The following is a 13,037-nucleotide window of genomic DNA, read 5'->3' on the forward strand; positions in this document are numbered from 1 at the left end:
TAAAGAAAAATCGATGTTTCGATCACGTTACAAGGCCGAGTCACGTGCAGATACCGTCCACACATCTATCTGGACACGTGTATTCGAAGCGCAATTATTAATTGGTCCATGTGCCATGACAGCACATTGACCTTAAGCCTGCGATTGGAAGACTGCCCAGAACTGCTGTTTCCTTCCCTATGTGTCAATGTGTGGCATCAATTTTTGCAGAATTTGTGAATGGTTAACTGAACCTCCTTTAATTGAGGTTAATCCTTGAATGTGTGGATAATAGGTTGGCTTCATTTTTCCTTTTTATTGCCCAATTCAATCAATCCTGGAGATTACTATCCTTTTCACACTTTTAGATTTTTAAATGGCAATATCTATTTTTTGTGATTAAATGAAAAGTGAAAATTTTCAAGCACTTGCGAGTGCTAAGTAGAGCTAGTCTCTTGGGAGAAGCCCGTGTGAAGTCATTCTAGTTCCAGCTGCCACCATGGTGCGAGGCTATGAGCACCACTGCGATGCAGGCTGCTAGCAGGTAGTGCTTGGCTTAAATAAGGATTATTTATATGTACCTTATCAAACAAAAGAAACTTCCGACCATAGGCAATAGGTGAATATTGAGAGATGTTTCCCTGAGCTCTGTGCCTCATGCATGCATTGGTAATCTCAGACGATGTGAAACTCCTATCTAATCGTATAGAAACTAGGTCCCTGTGACGTCATGTGGAGTGGAATCGCATGGGCGCCAATCTGGCCTTTTTCAAATGAGGTTAAAATTGACCATTGACTTTCGTCTAAACTGGGATTTCTAAAACCAAATAATTTATATATTACTAATACACTAATAGTGGGTAACTAATTGCAATCAATGCATTTCGTTTTCTTTGATGAAGGAAACTACCATATTTTCTGCTTGCTCAACAACATGTTACATCAAAATAACAATGATGTTTCTCCTGGGGAATTTTCCCGTTTCGAGTGAATGTGGTTTTGAATGATGCCATTCTTACTCTGTCTGTCTTTTGTTTTTAGGCTCACTTCCGCACGCACACTGGTGAGAAGTCGTTTGGCTGTGAGACGTGTGGCGCCCACTTCACGACCAATGGATCGCTGCGCAGGCACATGTTTGTGCACGCAAACCAAGGGTGAGTCTCTGCAAACGCAACACCCTCCCTTAGCACACATGTCAGTTGCCGATTGTATTCACCAAGACTACATACTTGAACCATTCATACACCTTTAACCAATATAAGTTAACCATTTCTTTCATTTAGTTCTATTAGATATTTTGTACAATCGAAATAGTGTTAAATGCTATGTAAAATGCTTAATAAAAGTATAAGTATTCATGAAACGTCTACCATAAAATAATAAAACGCCGATAAGCACGGGAAAATTGTACATTATAATAACACCGCCAAGATTTTCTATAACACCGAAATCACATGGTTTTTTAAAGAATTTTAGCAAAAAATAAAACCACTTTCACGGACCTCTAGTTATTGGGCTCCTAGAAGAGCGGATTTGGGCGTTTGTTGAACGTTTTTGCAGTGGAGGTATCGATGTGGTTCTTGCTCTCAGACCTTCAATTGTTTCGATACCCATTAGATGTGCAATCATACTTATGTCCATCTGCAAAGTTTTACTCCAATATAATCAGACGCAGACTTCAGCAAGTGATTAAGATTGTCCTACAGTTGCGCAACCTTAAATCTTATAGTGCCACCAGAATTGTTTGGTGCCAGCGCAAAATGCCATTGTGAATTTAAAAATTTTGTAGGATTTAAAAAAAATCATAAAATGAACTGACTATTTTAGATATCAATTTAATGTTTTGTTTTATTTTATTTTACTGGGAATGAATTATTTGTTGGTTATTATATTTTAATCCATTCATGGGCGTATCCATTATCACACCTAGAAAGGGGGAAGCTGTGGTCATTCAAGTTGTGGCACAGAAAAGGTTATGAAACTAGAATTTCAAGAAAATTATTACAGTGCTCTATTAGCTTTTAAAATTATTTGGTCGGAAAAATATTTTATTTTAATTACATTTTAATAGTATTGGCTGTAATATAAAATAATGTCAATTTTAAAAAAATTTTATTCTCAATTCTGATTTATTTTTTTGTTTTATGAAAAATTCAAAAATCAAGACACGTGAGTACAATAAATGACTCCGCACACCATAAAATTAGCCGTTTTGTCAAATTCATGAAATTTGTAATTCAACCTAGGGAAAACTACTTCGTCTACAACATTCATCTTCGACAAAAAGTTTCAAACATTAATGTAGATCAATAAAATGGCTTTTTAGTATTTTTAGAATGCATATTTTGCTGTAGTATAACGAAAATGTTTAAACATTATCTAGTCCTACAGTTTACACCGAGAGAAAAAATAAAATTGATGAAAACACTTCTTAATGTATTTAAAAATTTTCTTTGATCTGGAAAAACATGATTTTTATGTAGTACATATAGATTATAAATGGGCATTAAAAAAATGCGCCGGAGTGAACGAATGCTGCGTTGCCACGTCTTGCGTACGAAGCTTAGTTTCCTAGTAACCAGCACTGGCCTGGCGTGGCTCCGTTTGGCAGCATGACATTAATAGTAGTTATTAGCATTCACAAATATCTATATTTTTATAGATTATAGATTCTCACATCATTTTGATGACGACAGTAGCTTGTGGCACCAATAGTGCATAAATATGGGCATTTCCATGATAATGTCAACTTTTTTTAACAAATTAAAATTTAGGCTGGAAATATTTTATCTTCATAAAACAACAGGTAATTGGTTGAATTTTATGAAATCAATATTTGAAATATTATTCACAGCCTTACTAAAAGTTTTCAAACTATACTTCGATTCACAGAGCTTTGAAGATGTTTGAAATCATTACGCTTAGGAGGATGACCTGACAGTAATTCCGTCACATTTTAATTATGGGCATATTTACAAGGCATTTCGATAATTAATTTTGTTTTTGTACATGAAAATCACCATCACGAATGTTTTTTGATCACGCACAGTTAAAAGTTTTACAATTTTTTTTGTATGTTACAATTCAATTGAAATATGCTATTGCATAGTTTTTTTCTAATGGTTATTCCGTCACAAATGGAATTGTCCATATGCAATGGTTTTGGGCAATTGGCCATTGTGCGGTTCTTGCTCTTCAGTTGTTTTTTTGCGTTTCTTTGCAGGCGAGTGTATCAGTGCGAGCGGTGTCAGCAGAGCTTCCGCACGTTGGGCCACTGGCGGCGCCACTGGCACTCCCACGAGAACGAGCTGCTCGGGATGAACCGAGGGGGCACGTCTCCGATAGTGACGCTGGTGGACAGCGGCACGCAGGAGTGCACGGTCGTGATTGGAGGGGGGGAGGAGGAGGATGTGGAGGGGGGAGGGGGGAAGGGAGTCGGGGGAGGTGGGGAGGGGGAGGGGACGATTGCAGAAGAAGAGGAGACGGCTCAACAGCACACGGTGAGCAACACTGACTGTAAAGAGTTCATTTACACTATGAATTTAACCCCCTTGACTACGTAGGTTTCCGCGGTGTTCAGGTTCCAATTTCTCCATGTTTCCGGTGCAACCGCGTAGGTTTGTTGGTGATGACAACAGTTTCGCAGGTGTCTACAAGGTCCCTTGCTCGTGTGGAAAAGCGTACATCGGTGAGACTTGCCGTTCACTCAAGATACGGATGCAAGAGCACCGAAGGGCAACGAAAAACAGGCAATTCCAGCTGTCTGCCATATCGGAGCACGCCTGGACCCCGGGACATGACATTAAGCTTGACGACACCAAGATAATAGTGAAAGAAGGCAGATATTTTCCCAGACTCATCCGCGAATCCATTGAGATAGCCCGGACAGACAATTTTAACAGAGGCGACGGCTACCATCTGGATGCCCATTGGAGGAGGCTCATTATGCGGACCAATAAGAGAGCGGCAGCCACAATTGGCAGGACTGACCCCCTATACAAGGAGGACAAAAATCGTGGACCGGCATCATCTTCGACCTGAAGACGCTGGCAGCAGTGCCACCGAAACTGTTGTCATCACCAACAAACCTATGCGGTTGCACCGGAAACATGGAGAAATTGGAATTTAACCCTTTTAGTGGTATCCTTATTCCCGGAAAGTCGAAAAATGCGGAGGGTATTTTTATAAAATGTAGCAACTGGGAAAAATAAACATTATATAGTTAATTTGTTAGATATCTTTAAGCGGTTTTTTTTATTAATGAGATTAAATTGGGCAATAATCACAACATTTTTATACGTTTACTGATATATATACAGTGGAACTTGGTTAGTACGTTTCTGAAGGGACCACGAAAAATGAACGTACTAACCAGGAAAACGTACTAACGAGGAAAGTAAATAATAGCAGTCGGGGTTATTGCAATCAGTGAAAAAGTCGTCATAATTACAATTACTATCGGTAGTTCTCATAGGATCGCCTTCCTGAACTCTTTTCACATTTAAAATCAAGAAAATGAGCGCTACCATGAAAAATAATACCATGTGAAAAAAAATCGCAATTTTTCATGGACATCCCGGAGACGATTTCATGATTACGGCGTCTATCTCCCGTGATTTATCCTATATATATTTACAGAACGAGGACGAGTGAAGCTCAGACAAGCGAAGACAAGTCATTTTTCTTTCTCACAGCGTACTCGGAGAATATAACAACCTGGAGTAAGTCAACTGGTTTTTTAAACATCATAAAAATTGGGCAAAATTATATTGACATTCAAATTACGGCAACAGCCGTTGACATTTGCTTCTGGAATGATACCATTTCGATTGTAAAATCGATCGATATATCGACTGATGACACGCAAGATTATTAGATTACGACGTAATTACAAGAAAATTTTATATTAAACAGTTGAAATTTACTTTCAAAATTTGTCTAATGTCGTCTGCTTTCGTTCCGAGATCAATTATTTTTAAGCTGAGCTTCGCGTGGAGATCCTGAGGATCGTCTGCTCCCGCAACAGTAGTCAAGTAAATACGCACGACGTCGAGTTTATGGAACAGTACTGCTTTAGATAATGTGGAAATTGTCTGACTCATTTCTTCATCATGATAACTCGTGCAATAGCAACAATTGCCCACTCACGAACTTTGTGCGCAGCAGTGGGCACTCCCAAGCGCTCCAAAGGCAACAGAAGGTGAGGAGCTCGGGGTGGGGAAAATTGGGGCTTCTTATTGGTTGTAGTTTTTCATAGTCAGACATTCCCGAAAAATGGCCGCATTTTATTTTTCATCACGTCACAAGAATTCAGAAATGCATTTGGATAAATTACGGTAGAAGAAAGAGATGTGGAATGAATGGAAGAATGTTAATGACTAATGATAATAAATTAAATCATGAATTCAGACGTTTGCGACCCTTAAGAAGACACTAGAGAACGAATTGCGGGTTGCGTCACGGCAAGCAATTGAGCGTACTAACCAGGAAAGCGCAATTTTTTCAAACGTACTAACCAAATTCTTTTACCTGTATTTTGTTCGGATGGTACCGGGACCGAGGGAAATCGCCGTACTAAGGAGGAAAACGTACTAAGGAGGAACGTACTAACCAAGTTCCACTGTATATATATATATACTGATAAGTTTTTTTATTTCAATGTCCTCAAATTTAACAGCAATAACGTAAAAGCTGATATATCAACGAGCTGCACTAAAAGGGTTAATCATATGGCTAAATAACTTATTTACATGAATGCAAAAGTGAAAAGGTTATATTGTTCAGTTAGTCGTCTCCTTATGAACGTTTTAAAAATTCGAGTGTGCCTGAAATTTCAAATTTGGGCCCAACTAATTTACAAAGCCATCGAATTCACTCTCATGTGTTGTTTTTCCCTCTCATGGTGATGACATAGGCTCAGCCAGCGCAGGCGAGTGGTCGTGGCAGGGGCAGGAGGTTGGCCCCCGCCTCCGCCCCGAGCAGTGTGATCCGGCTGAGCGAGGAGGAGACGGCACGGCTGGCCCAGCAGAGCCCATCGCAGCCACACCTCACGCTCTCTGAGAGGGTGCTCATCGCTTCGGCCGCAGAGAGGGGACGCATCAGCGAGATGAACGTAAGCGGTGATAGCGTAATTTCCCATCTGCTTTGTTCTGAGTGTAAGCAATTTGAGAGAAATGCTTAAAGGGCGTTGTACACGGTGCTTTTTACATGTTCCCATTCCCACGTAGAAGTCTTGGCGAAAGAAAGACACTTCAAAACCAGAATAACAAGGGAGGCCCTTGAGATAAGAAAACACCGGGATAATTTCAACAAAGACCAAGGGCAACACATCAGCACATCCTGGCTTCCTTTAATTGCCAAATCTTTCTCGAAAGCCCCATACCTACCCCCCACCCTTCCCCCACCCCAACCTTCCTGAGAATATATATTCACGCGCACGAAGAAAAAGTGTCATCGCCCTGATGAAGTCTCCAGCAGTGGGGACGAAACTGTCGGAATTTTAATTTGTGACACAGATAAACCCAAAAATAAGGATCTTAATTCCCGTCTGCTTTGTTCTGTGCGAAAGCAATTTGAAAGAAATGCATAAAGAGCGTTTTACACGGTTTTTACTTCTTAAATATGCTATGGGGTACAACATGATATCCTAAAAATTCCAGCCCGATTGCTTAACTTTAAGATGTCGCTCAAAGATCATAAATGCAATAACATTAAATTTCCCTCACATTAATAAATAAGATCATTTTTAGGGATAACGCTCAATTTTACAGCCCTTAAAGGCCGTTTTAAACGGTACACAGAATTGTGTAATCTGACATACGTGCGAAGGCGCAATCAAAATTGTGTCGTATAAAGCAGTGAATTGCTAGAACACATGCGAGAACGCGTGGACGCGAGACGGCAAAATAGCCCCTGTTTTAATTTCGTTCATGCATTCGCGCAATTCTACGCCATTTTAGAAATTAATGCAGCTCTAACCTGTGCAATTCCGTGCCTCGTGTCAAACGGCCTTAAGAAATTTTAGCCTTAAATATAACAAACTTCCAGACTTAAAGCCTTATTACATTGTATTTACTAACATTATGTTATTATTGCTAGAAACCCATTTAAAATTCCACAATACAAAAAAAAATGTTAGTAATTCTTTAAGAAGAGTAAATTGTTGAAAATCAAATACAACGTTTGATTGAAAAAAAACACAGGTAACACAATAAGTTGAGCGTGGATTCGTGCTATGATAGGGTTAGGGGGTCTAGTTCAGTGGCCAGGGTAAGGGAAGGGCGCCATATAGAGCTGGGTCCCAAATCTGATGGACGTAAATACCAGGGCAACTCAACACCAGAAAAGAGCTCCAAACAGAGAGGTTTAAAATATTCTCATGCCACTCATAGCACGGAAAACGTTTTCCAAATGTAAATGGCACCCGCAGGAAAGGGTTGAAGCAACTGATGAAAATGTATGATTTTGCAATAGGGTGATATCCTATTATTTTTTTAAAATGCCTAAATCGAAAGATTATTACTCTAGGAGTACGTATTTCATGCTTTTAGATTTTAAATGACGACATCTATATTTTTTGCGATTCAATGAAAAGTGAAAAGTATTTTTTTTCAAAAATAAGTGTGATTTTAGGTTTTTGAGTCTTACAACCCTTCGTGTTTGAATATCATCGAATCCACTTTCTGATAGTGTGGTTTCCTATTTTTCTTTTATTGCCTGAATTGATAGATTATTACTCCTGGAGTATGTATTTTTTGCTATTATATTTTTAAATGACGATAACTATTTTACTATTTATCACGATTAAATGAAAAGTGAAAATTTTTCTCTGCCCAATCGCAATCAATGCTTTTCGTTTTCTTTGATGAAGGAAACTACCCTATTAAACCCTATTACTTTATGAGATGGAAAGAAACTCATACCAAGTAAAGTTCCGTCCTGATGATGTAAATAAATATTGTTATTATTATGTACAATTTGTAAGCACTGGATTATTCTCGACTCTCTGGCCATTTTGCTTTCGCAGGACAAGCAGCGAGCGTTGCAGTTGGCTCCGAAACTCCCGCACGCCTGCCCCCACTGCCCAAAGAGCTTCCGCAAGCCCTCGGACCTGGGACGCCACGTGCGCACGCACACCGGGGAGCGTCCCTTTGCGTGCGAGACGTGCGGGCGACGCTTCACGGTCAAGTCGACGCTCGACTCTCATCGCCTGACGCACCCCCTGGAGGGAGCGGAGGGCGGCGGGCACCCCAAGTACCCGTGCCACGTGTGCGGCTGCCTCTTTGCCACCAAGGGAAGCCTCAAAGTGCACATGAGACTGCACACAGGTACAAGGGGGGATACACATGTCGCTAATAATAATAAATATAACCCTTTTACCCTTTTTGTTTAACCCTTTAGTGAAAAAAAGATTAAAAAATGCATATATTACATTCCCATTGCATAGCGTCCATGTTTTTTTCTTTTAACATGTTGCGTACAAATGGCGAGAATTCTTGTCAATTAGGCGCGTCAACCTAAACAATTTTAACGTGTACAATATACGTATTCATTAGTACGTTTTCAGTAGTTGTTCGTTATTCATAATGAATTGATGCATCATAACGTTTAATTGGGTAAAGTTATATTCTAAACATTAGCTTTTTAACCGTGTTTAAACCAAAGGCCCTAATAGGCACATATTTCCAATCTCAACACCTCCACCCAGAATCGGCATTCCTAGGAATTTAAATACCCTGGTACGCAACGTGTTAAGAGTTGCTCGCTAACATGCGCATTTAAGGATTTGTCTGTTTGTTGCTCTTGCCGACATTCTAACATCTCCATAGCCACGGACACTTTTCAAAGGAAGCATAATTGTAATGCAGTGTTGCATTCTGCAGGATAACCACACCTTTCCACGCCTTGCATAGGTATATCAACTTACGTAAAAGCTCTCGGAATGCATCTTGCTCGTATGTTGAAGAATTACTGTATATGTTCATTATTCAATCATGAGACCACTTCCAGATAAGAAATGATTTTCCCGCCGGCTGCGTTCACTGCATGGCACACGGCGTTGCAGAGAGTCATCTCGTCTGAAAGCCGCCTGAATTTCACTAGTATGGCGGCTGGCAAAAAGTCGTTTCGTCTGAAAGCGGCCTTAGCTCATGGCCGCTCAGTTTATCTATAGTGTCGCCGTACTTGCATGTTTTACAGTTTATTGTTGAGATTATAAGAACTGTGACAGTGTAGCATGCAATTAACCCTTTTACTGCTTCTGGGCCGATATATGGGCCCTCGCTGGTTGAGCGAAAACTGCCAGGGGCCGATTCATCAGCATGAATTATTTCACTTTTTTTCATGATTGTGGCCTTTTCAACGGCTGCAATTTATGCAAACCCCCAAAATCTATCTATGGTTATAAGATACCGTAATTGTCTGAATATAGTCCCCCCTTTTTTTCCAATAATGCCCATGGTAAAAGTAAAGGGGAGACTATATTGAAAGCCATTTTTTTCCTGAAACTCTCGCCTCAAAATTAGGGGGGGCGGACTACCGTATAAGCTTGTGTAAGAGGCGCACCCCTATTTTGAGGATCAAAGCTATAAAGAAAAAATATTTTGCGACATTTTTTTTTATCCTATCGTGCGGTGTTGCAGACGTATGCCTGGAATTTCGACAGTTAACAAAATGTCCTCTTTCAGTACTATTTGAAAGAGGAAATTTTGATAACTGCGGCGGCATAAGAGGGAGTAGAAAGAGTTCCGATCCTCTCTGCATACGCCATCGCTCTACGTTGCTTGTCGTACTCACAAACAATTTTGTTTAAAAGCTCTCGCAGGAGTATTGCAATAGAATTGCAGCCGTGGAAAATTTATGGCAAAACACGACAGGCAAATGGCATGAGCTTTCCCAAGAGATTGAACAACAATCGGGGCAATCTCAGCGCCGTAGGATAATAACCACGTCGTAGATTTAAGGCCCCTTGCTCACGCACCGATTTTGGACGGCCGGTAAAATATCGGCCGTCCACATTCCAATAGTGAACAATGGGAGAGCATTGGAGCTTGCACACGTACCGACCACACGCCGGCACCGGCAAAACGCCGGCACCGGCAAAATGCCGGTTAGCTGCCGGCTATTGTCACTGTGGATTGCCGACGCCGGCTCAAAAACTTAGCAACGTATCGTTTGACCGGTAAAAATCCGGCGTGTGTGCAAGCATCGCTTCGCCGGTAAAATATCGGCCAATATTTTACCGGCCATCCAAAATCGGTGTGTGTGCAAGGGGCCTAACGGAACTACACTCGGCTCTCCATCAGCTAATGCCTCTGCCGTTTTTTTCCTTTCCGAGACTCCACAGGAAAATATCAAGTTAAGGGGAACAATGGAAACGTGTTTCATCCCTACCCCATTCCACCAACTGACCTTTTTCGGTCTACCAGGTTCAATTCCCCGAGTTTCTGGAGGTCAAATGCTACGTGAGTCACCTTCTGAGCTCGAAGATATCTCGATATCTTTCAGCAATTGTATGACACGCACGAGGTTCTAAAAAGAATTAGACCTAACGCGACGTATATCCTACAGCATTTAAGTTTTTTGAGCTCTAATTGATTGACACAAAGATTTATAGCTAAAATAAGGCTACTAATATTGAACATAGTCCAAACAGCACAATTTCGGAAGAAACAAGCGTAGTATAAGCGCATTCAAACAAGACGAGATGGACTGAAAACTCAGGCAACGCAAACTGCGTATATCACATTGCTGCGCCTTCGCCCCTTCGCTTTAAAGGCAACGACGTCACATGCAAGATCGGACGTGTTCTTCCCTTGCTCCTTCGCTCGTAGCTTTAAATACGGAGGGAAGGGAGCCCTCTTCCCCTCGACCTCTCCTTCAGCGCTCTTCACTTGTAAGCATTTCCGATTTCTTCTATCCACCATTAAGTCCAACAATGAGCACACTCGTTCGAATTTTTTCAACCGCAGGTTTTGACACCAATATTACTATATGCAGTATAAATGCCGCGGGATGCCCACTCGTGGCAATAAATTTAGCGCGCGCTCCGGAGCGAATCACCCCGCGCGATCTTTTCAATATTCACCTCTGGGGTACCGACGTGACGGCGCGATGCTTGCAAGAAATTCAAACAGGAGCATTTTAAAAATACGTCACTAAGGGAGAAACTCCCCTGCCTGCCGCTTGATTTTGACCCAGGGTTTCAGATGACTGACTCACGCTGAAAACCAAGGCCACTCAGTTCCCCTTGAACTTGCAACTGGTGAAGTGGAGGGGGGGAAGATAAGAAGTTTGTGTAAGAGGCGCACCCCCATTTTCGGCTGCAATATCTGGGAAAAAAGGTGCGCCTCTTACACGCGCTTATACGGTATATTCGGAGAAATACGGTAAATACGGTATATTTACATCTTAAGAATTGGCCTTCAACTTTTAATTCACTGACCTGAAGGAAGCCACCATCATTGGTCAATGATCCTACGATTGGTTTAACCTCCATTCAACTCTGCTCTCTGCCAATCATTGCACACTCATACACATCTTCTCTGTCACAACCTTCTTTACCTGTTCCACAAATATATTTTATTTGAGTCTGAAGATAGTTCAAAGTCCACATGAGACTGCACACAGGTGGGACACATGCTAGTAATAATATTGATAGCAAATTTTATTGATCCCAGGACTTGATTAGACATATGGTACTAATCAGAAAACATGCTGACCCAAATACGACACACTCCCAATTTTCCCAATTTGTTAATGGTGGCGAGAGACGGAACGAATACTGTAGGATCCCTATTTAACGTTTTTCAGGGGGACAAAATTCAAAACACTTAATGCGGAAAAACACTAAATGAGGACCTGCCATTTTCTTTCAGGTTTTAGGGTCTGTAATGATTGAAATGGCTTTTTATGATTAAAAAATATTACTTTAACACGTTGCGTACGGACGGCGAAAATTCTCGTCATTTTTTTTTCTCCGAACGTTCCGGATGGATGACAAAAATTCTGTTGTTTAAAAATTTCCCCCCCTGGTTTTGGACCCCCCTGACGAAATTCCTGCCATCGACTGAATTCACATTTTCCTTATGCACGTTTCTCCCAAATTTTGTCACTTTCTCATCGCATACCAACTTGTGTTTCACCCGAAAATGCTTCAGTATGGTGGGGTGGATTTAGCACAATGTTTGTCCTAGCCTCCCCACCATTGCTGCACACTAAGTTATGGGCCATTTTCCACTAATACAGTAGGAACCGGTTAATTGGGACGTATCGGGACTTGTGCACCTTGCCCCAACTAAGCGGCTGCCCCAATTAGGCGAACTATCCTGTATATGGGCATAAACAAGCGTTGAAATGATAGAAAGAAGACTAAAGAATGTCTATAATGCGATATAAGTTTATTAAAATATTAATTTGATAAATAAATCGGCGAGTTTAGTTAATTTATTATCATTTTCAAAAATTATAACAATTAAGTTATAAATATTTTTCACAGCCTCGGGCGACGCTGAATGAATCTTTTAATAAGTCCTTATAAAGAAAAATCCTATCCTCTTGCGGATAGTATAACAAAAAGTGCTTTCAAAATAGGCCAAGAATAGGAACATATGTGAAAAATAAGAGTAAATCAAAGGAGGAAAATATTAAAAAATAATATTCTGAAAGCAAAAAATTTTAATTTCGTTGAGAGTATAGAGTCTAATGTCGCCGACTCATGGCCCAATAAAGCAGCATGCTGTCCCAATTAAGCGGAGAATACTCTGGCATATTCCTCTATTGGGTTCTGTTCTTCAAGATCTACCCCAATTAAGCGGCTGCCCCAAGTAACCAGTAACCCATTAAACAGAATCTACTGTACTTTTGCCTTTGGTGTTTGTGAAAAATGGGCTTCAACTTTTAATTCACCGACCCGAAGATAGCCACCATCATTGAACAATGATCCCAAAGCCTGAATCACTTGATCTTTTTTTTTCATCGCAAAAGTGATCACTATCACGATCACTAGAGTGATCACTCGCAAAATTATCGTCGCCGGCAATTGTTTTTCATGATCGCGA

General features: G+C 40.7%; 1 protein-coding gene across 1 annotated transcript in view; it reads left to right on the forward strand.

Moving 5' to 3' along the window:
• The window catches only part of LOC124170064 (zinc finger protein 236-like), a 149,306-nt gene that overhangs the window by 130,003 nt on the left and 6,266 nt on the right, over positions 1-13,037 (forward strand). Inside the window, 5 exon segments of the mRNA XM_046548750.1 lie at positions 1,021-1,133; positions 3,203-3,389; positions 3,420-3,479; positions 5,894-6,091; positions 8,006-8,306. Of these exon segments, the coding sequence (XP_046404706.1) occupies positions 1,021-1,133; positions 3,203-3,389; positions 3,420-3,479; positions 5,894-6,091; positions 8,006-8,306 (859 nt within the window).

Source organism: Ischnura elegans, chromosome 13, assembly GCF_921293095.1.
Source record: "Ischnura elegans chromosome 13, ioIscEleg1.1, whole genome shotgun sequence".
NCBI classification, from domain to species: Eukaryota; Metazoa; Arthropoda; class Insecta; order Odonata; family Coenagrionidae; genus Ischnura; species Ischnura elegans.